General features: G+C 33.2%; 1 protein-coding gene and 2 non-coding genes across 6 annotated transcripts; 1 reads left to right on the plus strand and 2 right to left on the minus strand.

The window, feature by feature from the left end:
* Positions 1–560: 560 nt before the first annotated feature.
* LOC105343449 (NEDD4-like E3 ubiquitin-protein ligase WWP1) lies at positions 561–24836 on the minus strand. Of its 4 annotated transcripts, none has more exons than XM_034482494.2 (21): positions 24710–24836; positions 23196–23276; positions 16038–16185; positions 15671–15795; positions 15200–15334; positions 14055–14093; positions 13134–13268; positions 12650–12812; positions 10842–10937; positions 10392–10624; positions 9891–9975; positions 8693–8821; positions 5605–5758; positions 5290–5378; positions 4696–4855; positions 4404–4537; positions 3929–4069; positions 3460–3580; positions 3161–3265; positions 2847–2943; positions 561–2639 (listed from the first exon to the last, which is right to left on the minus strand). In XM_034482494.2, exons 1-21 carry the CDS (start codon positions 24795–24797, stop codon positions 2467–2469), a joined length of 2631 nt encoding a protein of 876 aa, XP_034338385.1. In that variant the 5' UTR covers positions 24798–24836; the 3' UTR covers positions 561–2466. The 4 variants fall into 4 exon arrangements, with proteins under 4 accessions (XP_034338385.1, XP_034338384.1, XP_019928987.1 ...); XM_034482493.2 differs by having other exon boundaries at positions 12650–12821; XM_020073428.3 differs by lacking the exon at positions 14055–14093 and adding an exon at positions 14437–14463 and having other exon boundaries at positions 12650–12821.
* Positions 6308–6380, minus strand: Trnat-cgu (transfer RNA threonine (anticodon CGU)). The gene has a single exon. It is a non-coding gene; the product is annotated as a tRNA-Thr (tRNA).
* Positions 6686–6758, plus strand: Trnat-ugu (transfer RNA threonine (anticodon UGU)). The gene has a single exon. It is a non-coding gene; the product is annotated as a tRNA-Thr (tRNA).
* Positions 24837–24913: the final 77 nt, after the last annotated feature.

Consider the following 24913-nt stretch of genomic DNA (forward strand, 5'->3'; position numbering starts at 1 on the left):
CCCCAAAATCACATGAAAGGCGCTGTATCAATCTGCATGACGTCTTATAACAACGTGTGTTGGAGGCATGATTTGTCTTAATTTTTGTACTTGTCGATAGAAAATTGAATTATATTCCTTATAATAAAATTCAAATTATAAGGAATATAAATCCAGTGAGTCTTAAATAGTACATTGGATGGAGAATTTTTAAAGGAAATTTGATAGCTACAGATGTAAACTGGGTTAGAGCAGTTGATATTTCTTATAAGCCATGATTTCACTGATCATTCAGCCTAAACTGCCCCAACCACTTTTATTGGAAACTATAGAATACATTCCCCAAGAAACTTCAGTTACGAACATGATTATGGTAAGTCGAAATGCAAGATAATCGTACACCCACCTTGCTCTTACAAGCAGTAAGCCTTCTTGTTGATCCTGTGATGAAGCTAGGGGTAATGATGGAAACATTTTGCTTTTCTTTATTAAGGTAGCCCTTTCTCACCAAGATCAAGAAAAACATGGAGATTTCCTGTTAAAATATTTCCTGACTAAATAACCATCAAAGTACAGATAAACACAATCTCTGCATCATTTTATTTCAACAATCTTTTTTTTTAATCATAAAAACAATATAAAGTATACTATAAGAAGGTCAAATTGTTGGTAATTAAATCAAAGGGAAGCAAACACACGTCAAATTAAAAGGATTACTTATATTTCTGTATATGCATGATAATAACATCAATACTCGCAGTATAACCATATTCTCAAATACACCACGACCAACAACAAGATGGACTATTCTTGTGTCTATATAAACAGAAGTGTATTTGAGTGAGAAGATAATCAAGTGTTTCTATAACATGATAGATGGACAAAGTAGCCTGTAATAAATAATACATATAAAATAATCTTTCTTTTTTTTTTTTTTACATCAATTCTATCAATGAAAACAGACAATATTGCAATACAAATGATAACAACAAGGGACAACAAGATCTGATGCATTTGCAACAAGAATTGATTTTTCACACATTCAGAACACATACATGCCTTTTAATAAAAGAAAACTTGTTTTAGAACGATACATGGGCCTATGCCTCTGACTATTAGAAGGATATGTAATGTTTGAATATGATATACATTAAATTTTACAATGATTTACAGTATTTCAATTCAAATTGTCTGTGTAAGTCTTTGGGATTCTGCCAATTTCTGTGGTGGAAGACCTTAGCTATGTGAATTCTTACAAAGCTGACTGTTCCATAATATGAAGACCTCACTTAATCCTCAGATAAGCTGTGAACCATTGCAATACATAGAGAGAGAATGGAGTCCATGCATTATCTTCCGAGTACCAGGGTTAGATAACTTGTCTTTTATTATGAAAACAAAAACTCATTTCAAATTAAAATAATTCACAAATTAATCTCTTAACTGGTGAAACAGAATGACTGTGTGAAAAAAAAATGTGGAATGAGTTGCTATATAGATAATGAATCCCTGCTCTAAATGGGGGTCAAGCGCCTAAAGAAGATACCCAGACACCACATGCACACAACATTGGGAAAGTTAAAATGCTGTTTTCTTACTAGCCTTGAGACTGCTGCATGTTAACCGGGGAATCCATCTGCGACAAATTGTTCCCACAAGAAACATACTGAACCAAACGTAACTTACAATTTTTTCAAAATGTACCAAGATAAATACATGTATATACTGGTAGCTATAGCGAAACTGTAACTGAATTTTCCCTTATAATTATGGTATCCATTTGAAGCCTCTTTCAGTAAATTTACTTAACTCAATTCTTCTAAACTATCCCCCCCCCAATAAAAATCTGCAACACAAAGCCAATGACCAACTGCATGGTTTTTGACGTATCACAGACGATGCAGAGCATTTATAAAATGCTCCATTTGCAAATACATGTAAAAAGCGTAACTGCAGAGAGGAAAGTTCCCATCACTGCTGACAGGACAGTTTCCAGGCAAATCTTTGAGCAAAGCTCGAGCCTCACGTATCAATATTTGTAATTTATACATCTGTATCATCTTACCCTCCTGTCCCCAATAATGTCTTGTCTTTGACGTAAGTCATAATGTACATTTCACATACTTCCTTATTCCGATTCACAGGAAAAAGGTTTTTTTCCAAAGCCACAAATATTCCACAAGTTTCATCAAACTAATTGCAGACATCACAATCATGATTCAAATAAAGCCAAAAAAAAAAGGTTGATAAACATTTTAAAATGAATAAATCAAACACAAATGAAAATACCAAACAGAAACATGAAAATGAAAATTTTCACAACAAATAACCATCTAAAAAGAATCTTGTTTTGTTTCTGTTGATAGAATTGAAAAGGGGGGATAAAGATCACAGATCATAATAAAGTCCAATATCAATGTGACCCGAGGCACACAGTCCAGGTCTGATCTGAAAGACTCTGCCACAAAGTCCCACAAACAGCTGCTGTTACTCCTGCCCGAAACCCTCTGTCTCTTCAATTGCCATCGTTAATTTTTCCACTAATTGTTCATAACTTCTATAAGGAGGTAAGTCTAGTCTATTGAAGCAGGTGTGACTCCTGGGTAGCCAAGTTTCCTTGCCCACTTTTTCTATACAAAATCTCTGTGGACCATTACTCCCTGAAAATCAATGAGAAAATATTCTTCATTTTACATGTATCTTCGGCATAATTATGTTTCTGTTTTAAAGTGGAAAACTCAGTACATGTAGTCTTTAATTATAAATGTACTGTAGTACTAGTATTTATAATTGTTAAAAATTTACACGTTTGTGGTGACATTGCTTAAAGATTTTTCTCTCGAAGATTCAATTTCATGTATACATACCCATCAATTCTGCAAAACCCCCAACTGGGAGTCGACAAGTTCCAGTGACAAACTGTAAGAGACGAATCTTCTTCTCGTTGTCAATTTCCCTCACAAACTGAAGTAAAAATACAATTTACAATTATGTCAAAATTTCTTCAACTTTTGAGTACATGTATTTTTTTTTACTTGTCCTTTGTCGATGTCAGATTGAGAGATGCAAAGAAACATAAGATAGAATGAAACTTTGCAGTGAAAAAATCCCCCCCAAGGATTGAAAGCATTATTAAAATAAGTACATGTATACATGCAAGTCTGTTGATGTTAAGACTCACCTTCCAGAACCACATGACCTGTTTGGAGTTCCTCTGGTAATGCCTGTATATAGTGTTCCTCTCCCAGTCATCCACATCCATTTCTTGCATACCACACAACATCAGCTGTTGAAAAAATTTTTACAGTTGTAAACTACATCTCTGACTTCAGCTTCGGTCTACCGGCCTTACATTCAAATCATATATCAAATATCTTTGTCACACTATATTTCTACAACCTGCACCCAAAATATCTTCTGCATCAGAGACAAATAGACAACCAATGGTGTAAGACAATAAGGTGATAAACATGTACATACCTCCAGCTCCCTCTCATCAAAGTACTGAAGCCACTGAAGGGGGACCACCTCACTGAAGCCGTCCAGGAAAGCCTTTGATTGCTCCTCCACCCCTCTCGAGAATCTCCAATTGGTCATCAAACTATAAGGAAAACGACAACATCAGACAATCCTTCACTTGTTTGATTACATTAACCTTAAAAAAACATCTACATACAAGTTCTGAGGACAAACTTTTATTTATGTGCATGAACAATTTAATACAATGTAGCAAGAATTGCAAGGGCATTCATCCCACAAACACTTACTTCTACTAACCAGTCATTCTATGTCTCTTATAATCATTTACATAAAGTTTCATTGAAAATATTAATCGTCACAAACAGGTTCATCAGTGGTAATTAAAACTTCAAAAAAAGTCATCGCCAATTAAAATTGGTTGATGTACAAAACATTTAGAGAATGACCTCCGACTTTGAAAAGCTCTTACTCGATGTATTCCTCCTTGTTTTCTTCTGTGACCTTGATTTCAGAGCCCCCCTCTTTCAGATCATGCTGCTCCACTTTCCCCAGGACTTCAAAGTCTGCGGTAAAGAACAACTCTAACCCACACTCCTCTATGTTGTTATCCCTGAAATCACAAATCATAAAATGCCATGCAGAAGAAAGGTCTACATAATACTATGGGTACAGAAACAAGAAATAACAGAACTGTTCAATACAGCAGAAAATTGCACAAATGTAGTACAAATGTAATATCTAAAATTTATGGTTAAAAAAGAAAGAGAAAACATGAAATAAACATGCTATCACTGTACATTATATAAAATCCCTGATATAAAAATTATAATTTGAATAAATTTCTTGGCATAAACTGAAACTCAGAGTTAAACTTCTAATTATTGACAAAGTTTATTTGAATGAGTACCACATAGTCTTTTTGAATTTGGTTTCTTTTCAAATACCTTATCCACACAAGGGAGTTGTAAAATTCAGGATCGATCGTTTCTATGTCCTTCAAGTACAATTTTTTGCTCAACATCCTCTTGTAGAAGGGCAGGGTAAAGCCGCTATCAATGAACTTTCCATGATAGAGTGCCTGAAATTCCATATCCTCTATTTAAAAATCATACAGAACTTACTTTTTCAAGATACATGTATATATTGGAATCAAAACTTTATTTGAAATTGCTCGGCCCCCAGTCAATAAGAGTACATGAGAGATTGACTGTGATATGTCCAGTACAGTGCCCTCACCATTGCAATGAATCTGCCGATGAACCGGAAGTACACGAGGTGGTCGGGATTGACGCTCGAGGCTGCGTTAATCTGCAGACAGTAGTTACTGGTGCTGGCATATTCAAACAGGCAGTACATGGGATTGAGGACATCGTGAGACAGGTGGAAAAACCACTCCCTGAAGCACAGACATAAGGACGTTATCCAAATGTGTAGGCACAAAACATCAAAAAGTCATTTATTATGTACAGGTAATGAAGTACATGTATTGTCATGGGAATAATTGCCTTAGAGTGCTAAAAACAAAGCCAAATTTGTGGTCATTTCAAAATTATCAACTTAATTATCTGTTTTCACATGTACATGTATACGCACATTTATATTATTTCTTTCTCAATTGATATTTGTTTGAATCCTTATACATGCATGTTTATTACCAGTATAATGTTACGTAACAACACATTACCCTTTAAATAACTAATTCAGTGATTAATATATTAGCTATATACTAAAAACACGCTAAATGTCCAGATGATTCATACAATCACCCTGCAAGACATCACGTATCCAGTTAATACTATAATAAACAAATGAATCTGGTATCATAACTACCTTGCTACTCCACCATAATCTAAACCCTCTTCTCCCTTGAATATAATGTACAATCTCCGCCGCAAATCAAAGGGTTGCAGTCTCATAATCTGTCAATGGTAAAAATCAATTGCATGTGGGTTAAATTAAAATACACTATTGTAAAATTATCAGATTACTTTTTTGGCCATTATATTTTTAAGTTTTAAACTCTACAGATAAGATTTTAAAGTTTGACTGCAACACATAACTTACAGTACCAGTGCTTCAAATTAAAAAAACTTAATAAACAGAACATCTGCATTTTATACTGGAAAATATGAAATGAATCATTACTTGTTGAAACGAGTCTTCAAACAAATTGTCCCTCGACACTGTGATTTTGACATGACCTGGCAGGGCATTGGAGGTACAGAGGTATCGGAACTGTCCGAGTTTCCATCGGAAACTTCTCTCATACTGTAAAGGCACTCCATAGGCTCCTTTTGGTCTGAAAAGTAAGATCTTCTGTTGAGTACAAATGATTATACAAAAACTATACCTTTTTTGCATTATGAATACTACTTACTGCTTGATGAATTAAGACAGTATTGGAGGTACAGTAATAATTGATCAATTTTTTATCAAGCTAAACCATTTCTGAATGAACTTTTATGGTTATGGGCTAATTATTCAACTTGCAATCTTTTGTTTACATGCTTAATTTGAGATATGCATTGTACTTGGAAAGAAAAGGGGGGGGGGGGGAGGACTAAAATTAGAATATTAAAAAAAAATTGTAAAATTGAATGATAAATCATGTTCTGTACATGGAACCAACATGTACATGTTACCAAACAATTTTAATTTGTAAGAGTTTGGTAATGTAACTTAGTCTGTTATGTCATCTGTATTTGACACATTCACCTCATTTCCAATAGTGTTTGTTGATTTGCTTTGTGAAAAAAATAAATATCTTTTAAATTAAAAAATCATGTGATTGATATTGATACACAAAAAAAAAAAAAATTAAAAACGAAAAAAAAAAATGTTTCTCAACTGCCCCCAGTGAGAGTCGAACTCACGACCCCTGGTTTACGAGACCAGTGCTCTAACCACTGAGCTATAGGGGCACCCACGATCACGGAAGGTAAATTTAGTATAAACGGTTGTTAAATAATACGTAGGTTTGTTTTTACCTGTCATGTACCTGTATCAGAGATTACAGATAAATAGGTATCTATAGTTTTGTAACCATGCAAGATCAATTCTCTGCATAAAGCCTGTTTTCAATACGGCCTTCCGTGACGTTCGTAATGATACACGTTGCTATACGGACATAGTTGTGTTATGAGTCATTCACACAGTACTTAATCAATAGAGCGTACAAGCATATAGAGGTTTTAAAAGCAGATTAGTTTCTCGTCTACGTGTGTACGCCTCCATAGCTCAGTGGTTAGAGCACTGGTCTTGTAAACCAGGGGTCGTGAGTTCGATCCTCACTGGGGGCTGCAGGACCAATATATTTTTCGTTTTTAGTATCTAACGTAACAGTAACAAATCTTGTCAATTTGTACCAAAAATTTTCGACTCTGTATGAGATTTCTAAATTTTGCCATCAACGAGTGAATTGATACTCGGTTTCATTCGTTTTAAAAATCTCCAACTCTGCTCAAGGTACAGACAAAAGAACATAGATATATGAATAGTAAAATGCATAACCTTGAACATCCTGGTAGTTTCATAACATGAATATTGCATGAATTAATTGGTGGCTAGATTTGTTGTGTAAAATTCACATTACTCTTGAAAAAAATTATTCAAAACCAAAAGATAATTTTAGAAATGGAACAGTTCACAACACACATAACACATAAATATGTGTCAAAATGAAGGAAATGAGTGTCAGCTTGTAGACATATCCAAAATAAAAACAAAAACACTGCCTGATCAGCCCTTGATGTCCAAGCTGGCATATATTAATAAAAACATCATTTGGGAATGATTTATATTTTGCTTTTGAAAAACGAAATCTGTTTGAAGACATTTTAGAGAATCTGCATGTGTATTTTGAAAACATGTTGTATGTGTTTGGTACATTGTAAATGTACATATTTGTCACTGTGGAACTAATTAACATGGATTTGATAACAATATTTCTTTTAAAATCTATCTGGTATGTGTATGTTGTATTTACAAATCCAGGTAATTATATTTTATATAATAATAAAACAATCTTGGCTCAGGACAGTTAAAACACTATTTATTGGGGTAATAGCAGAGACATATAAACGTCCCTGGTAATCATTTCATTTCATTTAAAATCATTTAAAATTTCATCACAAAAGGAAACTGTTTGTGTACCTACTTTTATTTAAAAACATAAATTTATTTAATAGAAATATAACTAGAAATGTATCTTGAAATTCTATGATGTAGCTTGAAATTCTATGATGAACCCTCAAATGGTAAATGACATGGCTCGCAATGGTCAGGCGTTTGTCTTTCGCCTCATGTTCCATTTGTTAGGGAAATTAAAGTATTTCTCCATGCATTACTCAATGCATTATATTTCACACTGAATGTTGATGTACTTTGTAATATGTCATGTTTTATAAAATCAATTTTGTGGATTTCATTGTAAACATGACTCACTTTCAATATATCAAGAGCAACATTTTTACGTATCCTTGAAAGACTGACTTTCGGTAAATCAACAAAAATCAATTCCCACACATTTCAATAAACCACGATGTCTAATTAATTTTTAATTTTTTTTATAAACATTACTATCATCTCAAGCCACAGCCAGGAGTCTGCATATACCATACCCTTCTCCTAACAATGGCTGCTCACTCTTATACAAACTGCTTCAGTTGTACATAAACTGCTTCACTTGTACATCATGTGTAATGTAGCTGTCACATCAATTCAACTTGTTTGAATTGTAAAAGTATGTTTGTGCATCAAAATAAATAACCAAGGCCTTTGCTCCATTGGTTTACATTTCAGTTGGTTTAGAAATATTTGTCAACATTATGCATTCATAGCCAGTGGCCCATATGCTATTGTGTTGTACATTTTCGCCATGGTTGCGACGATGCCTCTTATTGAACCTTCATGAAACTTACCTCGTCAATTGAAATTCATGGTTTGATTTGCAGCCCTAAATCTGACTTACTGCTTTTTAGCAAGATACATATATTGCTTCCTTCTTTAACTTTGTTACATACAGAGAAATCTTCCCCTTTTGCAATGTTATATGCTATAAAAATGTTTAACGTTCCAATGCACTGACAGATATCTTTCCCTTATGTATGTGTATGTTCATCATGTTACACTGTCTACATCGTAAGAGCACTGTCTGTGTTATAGTTTGCTGTGTTATACCCATGTAGCTCTGCAGTGTGAGAGCCCTGTTTGTTTTTAATATGAGAGTCCTCACCCTTTGCCCTGGCCGCCCCGCGGGTCCTGGAATGTTGTGGTCTTTGTGTTGTGGTCTACAAAGTACCGGACACCGTCGGCTGTATACCTCATCTCCCAACCCTCAGGCAGGGGGTCCTCCTGGACAATTCTGTGGGGACAAGATTTGGAATCACTCCATCAATAAAATGTACAGTAACACAGAAATGCAGTGGATAGAATCTATGTGATACATTTGGATTACGTCAAATGGATTTTGAAATGATGCTACAAATAGGATATGTCGTCTCAAAAACATAAAAATGAAATTATATAGAGTTAAAGTCTGTCCAAAGATTTTTATGCCACACATTTGGGCAATTCTTGATGAAAATACATATACATAACAGTGAGAAAAGTGATATTGAAATCAATGAAAGGGAAAATTTCCATATATATTTTCATTGACATATTATCATTTTTCACTTGAAATTCACAGGAACAAAATCCGATTTCTTACGGAGATTTATAAGGAATATTTACATGTCTATCTTTTCTCCAATCAGAAGTCCCCATGCACAATTTTTCAACATTATCATCCAGGTACTTTTATCTTTTTTGCAATGGAAAATCTGATTCTTGGTAGACTTTTTATTTGTAGCCGTATATTGAAACCTAGCTGACATATTAGAGGGGACATTTCAAAGGGCAAATCTTGGGATTTTTCTTTCATGAATATCTTACCAAAGTATCAAAACCTCATGTGATAAATGATCCGTGTATGTGATAGTTAACAAAAACAAATGTGTTTTAATTGAGGCTTTATAACATTCCAGTTAAAATTTATTTGCAATAAGTGTATAGGAATGAAGGAACATGTATTTATAAATACATGTATAGCAAACCAATTTTTAATCTCTAACATACCATATAAAACGTATTTGTCAGGCAAAAAAAGGAAACACGTCAATATTACACAATTGTTATTCAAGGTGTATTTTTAAACTGGTTCTGTACTATTTCAGATTAATTAGATGATTTAGCTCATGCATTTTCATTAGCATGGACCAGTATTTATTTCCACATGGAATAAACAATTGTAGTGGATCATTGCCCTTTGGGAATACAAAATGACCCAGATATTCCTGTACTAGGTTTATAGTATATTGTCAAAAAACGAAAGTCACAATCCAAGTGATGGATTTTTCATTCAATGAAAGAAATGACATCATTAGACTTACCCTTGTGTCCTAGGATCTTCCCACTGTGTTGTTCTGTTTTTGTGGTTGACAAAGTACACACGCCCATTGGGATCTATACGTTTCTCTACAAGCATATGGACAAAAATGTTACGCAGCTCATCTCTTATAAGACAGAACATGTTGTTGAATTACTTTGTTCAAACTGTGTGTAGGTAGTTGAAACTGTGTGTAGAAATCTTAACAAAAAATATTTGATTTTTGAGATTATCAAATTACGTGGAATCATTATAATTAATGGTGACTTAATTTCATGATCTTTATGGGCCGCCTTCATCCAGGAATTAATTTCTCAACAAATCATGAAACGTAACATCAATTCATTAATCATACAAGCAAACTCACAAAACAATGTCCCCAAGGACCTCTGAATAATTGACAAATCCACCCAAAAATTGGACCCATTCAATTCTAATGATTCCACAGTAAACAATCTGAGGTTGAATAGAGGTGTGTGGTTTGCAGGAGAATTGAAGCAATTACCCCATCCTTCCGGTAGAGACCCCAGGGGGTCATTATCTGGAGTGACCTGTTGTGGATTGGGGAACAGAAACCGGTTCTGTAGGTGCTCCAGCTGAATGTTGCGGTTGTTGCGGTGGTCCTGCCACGCGCTGTAGTTGTTTAACATGTCAGTGTTGGGTCTCTGCCAGGTTGTGGTGCGGGTGTTGTGATCCACATAGTAAACACGGCCCCGCGGGTCCACTCGCCTCTCCCAGCTATAAAATTATACACAAACAGATGGATAATTGGCAAAATCAGCATTTTTTTGTATAAGGGAGAGGGCAAATTAATCATGTTTTCCGAATTAGTGCCATATCTCAATGTATCAAAATATAAACAAACAATAAAATATGTTAAAACAAAATTAATGATCAGAATATTTTCAAACAAAAAATATTTTTCATTTTTTTCCCTTCTTGTTTTGAAACTAACCCTGGAGGAAGAGGTTGGGGTCTCTCCCAAGTCGTAGTTCGAGTGTTGTGATCAACATAGTAAGAACGACCATGGGCATCAGTTCTCATCTCCCAACTAAAAGTAAATACAGAAAAATGAAAAGGGGAACATTTTCAAGATTCCTCAAACTCTTTTTTCTTTTATACATTAAATAACAGTTACAGTGTATACACTGTCAGTAAAAAAGGCCCTTTCTAGAGATTCTGGTCTTTTCCCTGCACTCCTTTCTTTTTACCATTAAGCTTCATATACAATGTGTGACAACAGTCTATTACAGAATGCTCTCTTCTCTGCAATACTTTCAATTTAACATTAAACTATACATGCATATTTACTATCTCTGATAACTGTCTATCAAAGATTACTTTCTCTGCACTTATGATTTTTTTTATCATTAAACTACAGTTACAATGTGTGAAAACTTTTTATTGAAGACCTGTCTTCAGCACTACTTTCTTTTTTAACATTATAGAGGACCTGATGGTTGTGGGCATTTTTAGGCTGCATTGATCTCCCTTAGAAGTAGAGCTCTAAATAAAAATATAGGAAATTTTTCTTTACTACATAATACGGTACTATATACCGGTAGCTATACAAGTCATATCTTAATTTCAGGCAGATCTAATGGTTAATTTGTTGATCATCCAGACTCCTAAACTACAGTTACAATGGGTTATGCTTGATTTTCCAAAAATGTGTACATTGTGCACCAGTACATTTTCGTAAATCAAGTTCAGTGGTGTAGCGTGTTGGTGTTTTCCAGTACATGTACTAAGGAAATGGCTTGTGTTGTTGGGAGCACTGAAACCATATAGTGGCAAAATGTTAAGATTAAAAATTTGACATATGATTTTAAGTAAAATAAGATTAGAAGTCACACATACCGGATGATAGCCTTTACATTTGAGATGTATTAACCTTATTTCATTTGTTAAAAATGCCTCCAGACATAGCTGAACGTAAGATCCTTAGCTTTTCCTAAAACGTCATATTGATATAGATTTCCATACACTACACTGTTTTAGTGCACTTGATAACTGTCTTTAAAAGATTAATATCTGTACTACTTTTTTTAAAATTAATTCACAGTTATTCAACGTATTTTTCTGTTTTCTGCACGACTTTCCTATTTAACATTAAACTACAGTTATAATGTGTGATAACTTTCTATAATGTGTGATAACTGTCTATTTCAGATTAATATCTTCTACACCTCTTTTTTAACATTAAACTACCGTTAAAGGGTCATGGTCAAAATTTATTTTTCTATTTTTATTGCTTACAGTGCTATAATAATGTATTTTTAATGATCAACCAAATTTAAGAGTCAGTCATAGAGTTAAATGCAAGATACAGAGCTCACGATTCTTTGTTAAGAACACAATTAAGGCTTGTGCAATGTTTTTGTTTACATTGATTCATTACATAGGTAAACGTTCTTTTTCAAGCTAAATTTTCATCTGCTAATTTGTTTTGAACATAAATAATTAAACAACTCATAGTGTTTGTCACAATCACTTTAAGCCTAAATGGTAAAACCCAGAATTTTTCTTTTCACCATTCAAAATGTAAAAAAAAAAAAATATATCCTAAGCTTTGCTTACATAACAAAAAATTGTGAGCTCTGTATCTCCTATATAACTCAACTCGACTGACACTCAAATTTTGGTCAACTGTTCGCAATACTTTACTGAAACATTAAAACAGAAAAATAAATAAATTGTTACAAAGCCCCCATTAATTTCTTATTTAACATGAAATTACAGAGTGTGACAACTTTTTCATACCCGGCTGGGAGGGGCTCGGTGCTGTTGGACTGATTTTGCTGGGCCTGTGTGGGGTGACCCGCTGGCCCCGTCTGTCCATCAGACTCGTCTGAGTGGGTGGCTCCTCCCGTTCCATTGGTGGCAGGTACTGTCCCATTCTGTTGTGCCACTGGAGTTGTTGTACCTGAAGAACCTAAATAATATGAAAAAATAATGGAATCTCTGTACACTTTAAACACCACATATCAGCCAAGGATTAATGTCAACATTGGTTTGCTCAGAAAATCATATCTCCTTTCTGATCACATTCTTTCAACAGGCTGTTGCAGTATAGATAAACTTTGCAACTTGTCTTCACCAAACAACAGCCAACTCATTTCTAATCACTCTTTCAGTAAGCTGCATCTTTGCAGCATTCTATCACAACAACATTAGGTCCTATAATCAGCCACAATCAAGCTGACCTAGAATGGCTCCACAGGATGTCCACAGCTGGTTTACTTACTTGCTGCAGCAGAAACAGTGGCCCCACTGGCGCTGGCCGACCCTCCTGATTGGGTGGTTCTCTTGGGGGCGGGAGGAACTGGAGGGGCCCTGCGATTCCTGGAGCCTGAGGCATTGGAATTGTTAGGCACTTGTCCTATGGAATACAAAACATTCAGATGAATCAGAACAGATGATATAATTATGTAAAGGGGTTAACAGAATCAATGCTATTAACTTTTGTTTCTCTTAAAATACCAATTACTTTTTTACAATCAATAAAAAATTGTAAATTCCATTGCTACAACTAAATTATCAAAAGTTTTGATATAATTTGTAGACTATCTGTTGTAATTTTCTTTGAGCTTGTTGAAATTTTAATCAAAACAAGCAATTATAATAAGTAATCTCTAGTGTATTGCAGTTATTACTGTCAGCATTTCATGCAAAAATAAAAAGTCATGTTGATCCAAATATTTTAACATCTTTCTCAAAAACATTCATTACATAAATAAGGTCTGTTATGTTGCAAAATTAATATGACATTCTGCTTATTCTTATATCATGCCAGAAGCAAAATGAGCAATCACAGGAAAAGGCTTGTAAAACCATGCCTTATGATTACAATCTTGATTTGAACACTATATGTATCGTAAGAAAGTACACACTATTTTTCAATGTATACTGTACTTCCCAATACATTAGATGTGACCTGGCAGGGTATGATATTTATCTTCAATATTCTCATGAATCCTTTGCAATATGCACCCCCCCCCCTCCCAAATGTAGTATGGCTTTTTCACACATTGTTTAAATATACAACCATTAATTGTTATAAAGAGTATTATGATTTTAAAAAAAAAAAATCAAATCTAGGACTGATGACTAGCAGATTGTAAACTCTTCAAAAGAGCCTTTTTTAAAAATCTGTATGTCAACATACTGATAATTTCCATCCACCACTTGTTTTCATTCGATTTACCTGAAGACAATGAGGAGATAACACAAGTCAATATGTACAGAGATATGTGTGGGATTCACAATCTGCTTCAATATCTCTTTATTCTTACATTAATACCATCCCCAAAACTGGAGAGCCAAGTAATCAAATTCAATTAAGTCAATATCACTGCTAATTAGTTGGTTATCTTGATTACAAGATGCATAGTTGTAAGAACAGCAGCATCAGATATATAAAGGAAGAAAATGCAGGCAAACAGAGAGAGAGAGAGTCATTATTCTGTAACTTTAGAACTCTGCTGGATACTGGAAGATAAAGCCATTCTACACATTGATTATCAGATACTGCAGGTTGCTCTTCTCACCTCTACTTTTCTTGTCATTACGACTAGCTAAAATCAGGCACAGTAATTATAGTTAGTCCTTCGTGTAAGAAATTGTTTTCTTTATGATAAAAAAAACCTGTCACGATTTCTTTCCTAAATAGCCTCCCGGACGATACCAATCATATTCTTCCATTGTTCAGTGATTGACACATTTAGCACGTATCACAAACTATTTAACCACAGAAGATTTCAAATTGGGGGATTTAAATTCTTTGTATATCAAATATCAAAATATACAACGTGACAGATATTTCACACAACAGTATCCTGACTTTGTAATCATTAAAAAGATCAAAGAAATCGTGCTTTTCGAACTTTTGTTCTGTGGGGATGGGTTACTGTACGGTAATTTCAAATTTTGTAAATATAGATACTCATTAATATAAACTCAGTTTATAACATGTACCGTATATAAACAGACTAATTTTTTTCTCTGTAAACACAGTAATGCTGAAGTTCCATGTGCAGCCTGTGATGTAACTATGAGTAAACATACACATGGTAAACCCCAGGAGTAAATTAATCAAAGGCATTGACTTAGCAGGGTCTGTACACGATCTATACACAATGTACTCAATTATTCAATGTCATAACTAACACAAGCTTCCAGATGAAATGAGAAATAAATTTTCCAATCATCATTAAAAAAACAAAATATCATCTGCAAAACAATACAATTCTCTGCCTCTCCCTGGTTACATTTCTACGGTACATTGACTAAAACGTTGCACAATCCACTTACCATTGGTCTGCCTTCTTTCGTTTCTCTTTGGAAACCGTGTCATATTCACATCCATTCCATTAAAACTGAGACTGACTTCTCCAGTTTTCCCTTTGGCATCCAGTTTGATTTCAAAAGACTTGGTCAGGTCATTTACTATCAAAAATTAATGAAATTATGCAAATCAAAATGAAACAACTGAGCTCATCAGTGAATTATTCTTATCATATTGATTTTGAACCTAATATTTCATGTGGCAGTTTTATTATCCCTAGTTAGTACATATGATAAATTTTTAAATTAAAACTACAGTGGAAATTATCAAATTACCTCAACATTTAAACTTAAAGCATGTGACTTTTCCCCTACCCCCTCCCCAATCAACACAAATTTTAATGTAAAAGTACCGGTAACCGTGAAAAAAAAAAAACCCAACCACCCTGTATATAGTATATTTTATATACTTTGTCAAATTGTGAGGTGGATTCTTACATTTTCCCTGGTTTTCCAGCAGAATATTGTACAGCTCAATAGAGACCTGACCCAGCAGGGTGGGGGCCCTGATGGTGTTCTGACTCTGTACCCTCACATCTAGTCTGGAGTAGGGGGTGACCAACCTGAAAATTCACAAGCCAAACAATATCACGGCTATGTACATTTAGTCCATGGTACTTGTATTAAATTTCTAATTGATTTTTCAGTTTTTCATCAGCTCTCTAGAACATATCACTTTTTAAAGTAAAATTCAATACATCATATCCAATTTCAATAACCATGAAATGAAATAAAATACATTTAGTTTTCTTCATTTTACTTCATGCTCTGTACGTGTCAGAGCAAGAGCTATTATTTGACTTACAAAGTGAAATCATCATCCCATTTTGGATTTGTCGTCTTTTTCTGGGCATCAGTCTTTCTTGACGGCTGACTATCGACGCAGATTTCGACGAAAGGGTCCGGTTTAGAGGAAAAAACACCACCACTACCTGTGATCTTGGCCGAGTTGACTGGAAGAGAATTAGAAATGAATAAATGAACATACACTAATTCACTGTTTAAATCAAATGCAAAATTCTGCATTTAATTCAAGTCACAATGTCAACACCTACCGTAGTTTAATGACTATAAATGAATTGACAAAAAATATGGTAGTTATGGATTGTCATTAAATTACCAGTAAATCTAGTCTAATCCAGTAAAAAACTTTTCACTTTGAATACTTTTCAATTCAAATACCATATTTCCAGTATTTTTAAACAAATTTATTTTTGTCAAGGACATTGGAATATTAGGTCTTGAAATGGCAATGATCATCCATCAGGCTCTTATAAAATCTTAATATACTGGTACTGATTCATACAACTACTTTGAAACAATATATCTGTGAGCCAAATGCTCACTAGTGCAGCTGCTCTGATGTGTAAAATTTAGATCCCACCAAATAGCAAGTGTACTAAAAAATCAAGCATCTGTAATGAATAGTTGCTGAGAAATCTTTGTTTAAAATTTTTTTAAAAATTTAGGGTAAAAAAACCAAAAATCGACATTAACAAGAAGTTGACATCCAATTGGTAAAGAAAAAGATCCTACAATATGGCATGCCTTAGAAACAAAGAATATCAAAATTTCCAGGACCCAAAATGAATAGTTGATGATAAAAAGGGGACAGAAAATTTTGTTCGGGACAGACAGACAAACACACACATGGGTAAAACAGTATCCCCCCCTCTCCTTCAGAGCAAGGGTATAAATATTGCAAACCAATTTTTTCAGCCTACAAAACTTTCCTAAAAATCATAAACCAACCCCCCCCCCCCTTTTTTTTTTTTTTTACAACCAAGCAGTAAAGTTATCTGCTACAAACAATTTTAATACTGGTAAACTGTCACAAATATAAGTGGTTTACAGTACCCGCATTGATGATTTGAAAAACAAACAAGGAAAAACAACCAGTGTCATGTCTTCTAAATCTGGAAGATTTCAATTTTACTTCTTCTACTAGTATTTGATCTCTCTGATATACATATTTCTCAGTGTGAACAACAAAATAGGAATACACAATTAAAAAAATAATTTTTAGCCAAAAACAATTTCTCTTGTTTTCGTTTACGAGAAATGTACAATGGTATACTTATAGATAACACTGAAAATTTGAATACTTCAAGTAACAGAGGATATGGAAAGTTTAATATTTGCAGTGAATCTATAATAAAGGTCAAATTATCATATTAAGGTAACTCCGTACCTATAAAATTATGGGTTCAAAGTTAAAAACTTAACTTCTTTTTAACTTATTAGACTTGAATTTCATCAAAAAATAAATAAAATATGTATGTATCCATACTATTTAAGATGTAAAGTAATAAAAACCAAACACTGAAATTATCATCTGAAAATCACACTTTTTTTTGTTTAAAAATTAAATATAAGTGGATGGTTACTTGTTTGTCTATTCAAATTTTATTGTTTACTATGCCAGAAAACTGAAATTAATTTAAAAAAAAAGAAAAAATTGTTTACATTAGAAAAATTTAGCATTTAGATATATCACTTAGAGAAAAGTAAAAAAAGAGTTATTTACCTTTGTCATTATTAAATTATGTCGAATATAAAGATGAAAAACGCTTATTAGATATTTCAAAGTAAACAATGATTTGATTTTTTGATGTGCACCTATAATAACATAGAAATTACAAATCTACTTGCAAGAATTTTAATGAATTCATGGTTTATGTAAAATGTATGACGTCATAGGAGGGTGGATTTACTTTAATAAAAAGATACAACGATGGAGTTCTTATCACACATACAGCTCAGCTGTAGATATCTTTCAACTCAGCTATGACATGATTTCGTTTCATTTTCATCTGGTGTTATGAAATTCATGGTATTAATAAAATGTTTATTAAAGTGCTTCTAGGTTTCATAACCTGTCCCTTTAAACCATAAAAGTTACAGAGTTGAAAATCTAGAATAAGGCATAATAATAATCTATCAGTAAACACCCAACTTGTTATTTACAAAATTTGTACCATCCATATATTCAAAACTTTAGGCTTTTATTATTATAAGAAAGACTGCTCAATGATTGAATTTCTTCTTCCATCAAATAAATATCTTCATGAAGCATGAATTCTAAATAGGGAATATAATTCTATCATTTAATGTACAAACACCCCCAGTCAGCCTGCTATTAAATTAGGTCCTAAAAAGCATGTAAAACAAGTCTATAAATATAATGTTTCTCAGGAAATATCATTTCACTTCTCTTCCTTGCTTTATCAATAGAGGAAAAAGGACCATAAAAATGCATTGACCCATTGCAGTGTATGTTACACAATATGCAGATGTACTTCCTTGTAGCTACCTTACTGACATTTTTCTCTCTTTTCTTTTTTTTTTTTGCTTGTTGATCGACAGACATAAGGGGACATACCAAACAGAAAACAGAAATAGCATTTATTGATTTATTTTGGCTATATTGATCCATGCCACCACTGCTGAGCATAAAACATGATTTAGAGGGCAAAAACTAACTTGACACACAAGGGGTAATCAATTTCTTACAGAAAATCATTTCAAATATGTAAATAGATTATACAGTAGCATAAATATTTACCTAATACACATATATATGTATTAACTATGTGCACCACATTCTAGGTCTGGTCGACTTAACTTAGACCTACCGGTAGTTTATATTCTAAACATTATACTTCTAAAATTATTACATATCTTTGAAGCTGGATATTTTTCCATAAATAAATCTTTAATATTAATGATTTAACAACTTCTGAATCAGTATAGTATTGATGTACTTAACATGTAGAGCACAAGGAATGAAAATTTTATGATATCTACACAAATGATATGTCCAGGAATCAATAGCCTGAAGCGTTTGAAATTACTTTACAACGTTAAAGATTACTTAGTTTCAATAGCCCTTTGGGCAAATAGGCCCAAAGTCTAATTTGCCAGTCCATATTCAAAATTTGAATTATAAATGAGGATGTGTTGACTAGTGTAATTCACTAATTGACTGTATTTTTCTAAACAAGGTGCATTTATCACATCAGGGTTTTTAAGCCCCAAATACTCAAACTAAACCATCTGCAATGCAATATCCTATTAATATGATGAATAAAATACCTACTAGTAGTTTTGTATAATACACAACCCCACTTTATACCAGGAATTCCTTGAAAAAAAACTATTTTAAAAACTGTCACTCTTCTTTCTTTTTCTTGTTTTAGTAAATCGTCTATCTCATTCTATCGAATTTTTTAACACCTTTTTCATGCTACATAATCCTGTGCACTGCAGCCATACTTAGTTGGTAGTTATAAATATACCCAGATGAAAATCACAGGCACCAGACATATATTTTTCTTGTAATAAAAATAAATACACTATAACTACTTTAACACAAGGTACCCATTGCCGCCATTTTGGATTTATTTCAAACTAACACATCAGGTGGAATTTTTGCTTAAAACTCATCAGTAAAATTATTTTGCGATCCTCTCTGTCTCCCAATCTGTCATTCAACATGAAAGCTTACAACTGATTCAACCAAAATGATGCGACACACTTGTCATTAATAAAAATCGCCCCTCAATTTGCATCTTCTGCCTCAGATAACAGATTTTTAATGTAGCTTCTGTGAGAAATCTATGGGTTCTCTCCCAAAGATGGCGGCCGATGGACATAACTTTTGTAAAGTGTGGATTGCTATTGCAACTTCTGGGTCCTTTTTGGCAGAGTTTGGAAAAATACCTCAAATGTATTAATATGACCGGATGTAAAATTTTTATACAAAATGGAGCCGTTTTCCATCAATTTAAGAATTGGCTAGACAGCTGATTATGTCTCTTCTGTGGTATAATTTAGGATATACTATTGACTTAAATAAAGTCTAGCCCACATCCGAACAGATCGTAAAATGTGTTGTATTTATATCAAGATTTATTAAAAAAAAGGGGGGGGGGGGGGGGGTCATCATTGACGCCTATGTAATACAATATTAGTGGTGTTTTTCCAAGCTCTGCCGTAAAAAGCCAGAGAAGTTGCGATGATTGGTGAGGATTTGTTTACTTGAGTTGTATATTTCTCATCCATCATGCTATATCTATTGTGTTCAAGTAATTTTCTGCTGATTTGAGAAATTATTTCAAAGTGTAGCGAGCAACCTTAAACTTTGACCTGAATTAGTCTTTGACAGCACATAATTTATATATATCAACTTGAAATTAAAAGTAAAATCTAGAATCAAAGAAAATACAATACAGAACTTATCTAGCGATCTATGATGCTATTCTGCACATAATATTTGGTTAGTTTCTGTTTTCTTCATTAAGTTTCTATTTTATCAGACAGTCTAAATAGTCTAATTAGTTTCAAGGATTTAATTATCATATCATTTAATTTTCAGTTATGAAAGTTAAATGTTATTGCAGGTAGTACATGTACATGTACTGTATAAAGTAAATAACATTGACAATGCCAACCCATCCTCAAGTGAAAATATCAACAGTCTGAATAATATTTAAAGTGAGACCAAAGTGAAGCTTTTTTTTTCGTGATTGGTCTTTAAGTGTTAATTGAATAAAACATAATGTCCAACTAGACATGCTGTTTGTGCAGACTGGAAGTGACGGACCATCATTGTATTACCTGATCGGCACTAAAAATTTAAAAACATATTATTCCTGAAAATTTTAATTTTCCATCTTTAATTGTTATTGAGAAAAAGGGAGAACAAAATCATTTTTAAAAAAAAGAAAAACGAACATAAAGGCCGACCGAAAGTGACATCATAAAAAAAAATACACGTGATAAAAGACCTTGATATTTTGTATTATTTGTGAAAAATTCATAAAAATCCGTTGTAGCGTATTCGAGATATTTGAGTTTTAAGAAAAATGTTAAGAAAAAAAAGAATAATAACAAGACACGATCTCGTAGCGAGCAACGAGGAGGTCTTCCGTCTGATTTTAGAATTGGAGATATATGTTCGATCTTGAATTTGCTACATGTATTTAACAGCTAAACATGTTTTAAAATAGAAAAACAGGGTCTACATTATAAGGTCCAGATACTATTTTGTTTCAGGTGTAAGATGTTTGTTCAAGTGTTTAGAAATTTGTCACCGTTCTTGAGATATCTGAGAAAAAAAACATTCTAGGGGCCGGTCCCTTATCTCCTCATTTGGGCCGCTGAGCCAAATTTGAAGGTTGTATGTTTTTAAGTACACCATTTTGAGCATCTTTTCTTTAATACTGCATTTCAAAATATTTTTCCTTTTTGAGATACAGGTGATCAAAGTTTTGGACTTTTGACCCCTTAAAAACACTAACTGTGTAATTCATGAGAAATTCATTATATTGCATGGGTACATAACAGTAAGATAAACATTTTTGCTTCTATAACATATTGCAAAATACCCCCCAGTAAAGAGCTATAACTAAAATACTTTACACCTCTTTGGGTCTTTGATTATAGGGGCCAGCCCCTTTTTGTTCGTATTAAATGAAAGGTCACTTAAAACTACACACATCTTGTTCAACAAGTGCTTACAAATTCATTACCATTCTTGAGATATCTGAGAAAGGAGATTTTAAGGGCCGATCCCTTATCTCCTTATCGGGGCCATTTAATGAAATTTTAAGGGTTGAATATTGTTGAGTACGTCATTTTGAGCATCTTTTCTTCTATACTGCTTTTCAAAATATGTTTCCTTTACCAGATATAAATGATCAAAGTTTTGAACTTCTGACCCCTAAAAATCCCTAATTACGTCATACATGAGGAAATCATTATATTGTATGTGTACATAACAGTAAGATAAACATTTTTGCCTCTATAATTTATCACAAAATATCCCTCAGTAAAGAGCTATAGATATAAGACTTTAGACCCCTTTGGAACCCTGGTGTTAGGGGCCAGCCCCTATTTTTTGATTTTACATGAAAGCCCTTGTTAATTATTACTTATTTTACATTGCACGTCTTAACAAAATATTTCTCAAAAAAGAGATAAACAAAGAAAACCACAAAAAATCATGACTTTTTTTAATCTCAATTTTCGGGTCCAGGTGAGCTTCAACGCTTTTCAAAATAAAAATGATTTAAGACCTTCATGCACAACTTCAGTCTTTTGTCTACCAACCCTGAAAATTTCAAGTTTATATCTGCAATAGTTAAAGAGGAGTTGCACCGACAAAATACCCCTATAAAAATCATAAAATCGACGATATATCAAAAACGGAAGTGATCTCATCAATGAAATCAATTTGCAACAAGGTTCAGATCAATACCTATTAGATCTGAAAGTTTCATAAAAAACAAATTAGCCGTTGCTGAGAAATGGCATGCACAAAATTTGTAAGAAAAAAAAAATAATAATAGGGAAAAAGAAACCTGAGAAAAACAATAAGGTCTTCCGCTGGAAATGGAAGACCTTAATAATAGTGAAAAATAGAGAAAAAGAAACCTAACTAAAACAATAGGGTCTTCCGTTGGAAACAGAAGACCCTAATTATGACTGGTTTATATCATATGGTGGCAGTAGCAAAAATACAGAACAAAAAATATAACCACACAACCATAAAAGTGCATCCTCCCTTATTTGGATTTACATTTAACAGCTATTGTACATAAAATTGCTCTCAAAGTAATCTTTAATGAATAATATCCAAAAAATGAGGCTGCCTTAAATTGTAATCTTATCCTCAGTATCCCTTGGACCCCCTTCGGCAATGTATATGATATGACCCTCTCCCATCTGGTTGGGAGAGAGTTACGTGTACATGTAAACATTCAGCCTAACTTAACCATTGCTGCAGATGTTTAGCGACAATGATGTGCACAGAATGACCAAAAAAACTGAACAGTTTCATAGAAACTTGTTCAAATTTCTCTAATGTGGACTGTCTAATTTCTTCCCAGAATTCAAATCTATGCAAGTGCATTTGAAGTTGAATCCTTAACATAATTAATCAGCCCTTGGCTTTCCTTACCTGTCACTTTAAGCTGTGAAAACTGGGGGTTTGCAGATGCAGCTGATGCAGCCTCTCCCATTATATAATTATCATGCAAACCTGAAAGATGTATTACAAGAAATTTTATTAATCATTGTAACTCATAAGAAATAATTGACTTTGATTTTACTTTTACTTATAGAATTATAATGGCAAAATTTGAAAGTAATACATGTAGTATATATACAGTACAAGATTGGAGTTTGTATTGTAACTAAATTTCACATAGATCTGTTCTATAAACACTGCTTCTCGCCTGTGATACTACAATGAGGTTAAAAGTTTCTATAAATTTGAAAGCAGATGTGTTACGCATATCAAATTGTTTTTCCATTTGTTGACCCAGTAAATACCTACTTCTATAGTAATTTACCCAGAACACAAATCTTTGTTTTTCTTAACACAATTTTTAAAACTTGACTATGCATGAGGGCAGGATAAAAACAGGATAATAAAGCAAATAAACTTGTGTCTACATTTCAGTATTTGGTATCTTATCTTGTAATCTTTCTGTTTTATTGATCTTGTTTGATTCTGAATTATTCAATAAATTTCCTTCAAAAATTGTTGTTTACTGTCCTCAGTCTGACTTCATCATGGTTATAGAATCAAAATATCAATGACTAATTTCAAGCAGAGAAGTTCAAAGCAACAGTAGTGAGTACTGGTGTGCAACCAGTTCCCATCAAGTACCATATCTCGCCGGTGCATTGTTACATCAATTTTCATTATATTATTTCATATGTGCTGACGTTTCAAAGCACTGGTGAGAAATGGTACTCGGTGAGAACTGGTTGCACACCAGTATTTATTAAGAATATGAAATAAATAAATGTAGATTTGATACACTGCAATGGAATCAATTTCAAATGTGTAAATCGCAGGGAATTCAAATACATAAATATGCCACATGACACTCTTCTATAGCCAAAGATTTACAATCAGTTACATTGTAGAAGAGCGGCGTTGATATTAAACCCTTGAATAGCAAAGAGATGGTCAATTTAGTTGGAATAAACTTACAGTATCTTGTTACAATGTCAAGTCCAAACCAAAACCCATTAGAGACACCATCATTTTAATGATAAAATGTCCTATCCAGGGTTATTTCTTATATTCTTAAACAGTTCTATAACACTGTCTATCTTATAGATTGCACCATTTTGTAAAAAGTGTTTGATAAATTGATGATTATTTTGCATTATTGACATCGAGTTAATCAAAACAAAGACAACCGATATTTAAACATTTTCTGTTAATAAAAATGGCTTGTTTGTTTTGTTTCTCTAAGTTACAACAATGTATATGTTATTATAAGGTGTGCTTTTCCTTCTAAATGTAAACATGGTATGAAAATGTGTGAAATGTGTGAAAGTTGCAAAAACATTGCTTGTAGATACGTAAATCGGCACAAAATATTACAAGTTTAATGTTAAATAAAGCTTTGATTGTTAACGGTACAATATTTCTTATCAATTCTTTCAGGTACCCACTTGTTTTGATTACTGGCGACGTCAGAGAGCAGTGGCATAGATATGGTGTTTGGCAATCACTATTTTGTCCACCATAACTTCTGATCATGTGACCTGTGACGTATTATTCTATGAAATGAAAATCAAATAATTTAATATATTTTTACATTTCAATCAACAAATTATATCAATCCAACTATAACCAAAAAATAATATTCGACCTTT

The sequence above is a fragment of the Magallana gigas genome, chromosome 3, assembly GCF_963853765.1.
Source record: "Magallana gigas chromosome 3, xbMagGiga1.1, whole genome shotgun sequence".
Taxonomy (NCBI): domain Eukaryota; kingdom Metazoa; phylum Mollusca; class Bivalvia; order Ostreida; family Ostreidae; genus Magallana; species Magallana gigas.

Coding starts and splice junctions, on each gene's coding strand:
- LOC105343449 (XM_034482493.2), bottom strand. CDS start 24,797: ATGATCAGAAGTTATGGTGGACAAAATAGTGATTGCCAAACACCATAT. Junction 2,944..3,160: donor AGGTCATGTGGTTCTGGAAG/GTGAGTCTTAAC, acceptor TTTTTACTTCAG/TTTGTGAGGGAAATTGACAA. Junction 2,640..2,846: donor GGGTTTTGCAGAATTGATGG/GTATGTATACAT, acceptor ATTGATTTTCAG/GGAGTAATGGTCCACAGAGA.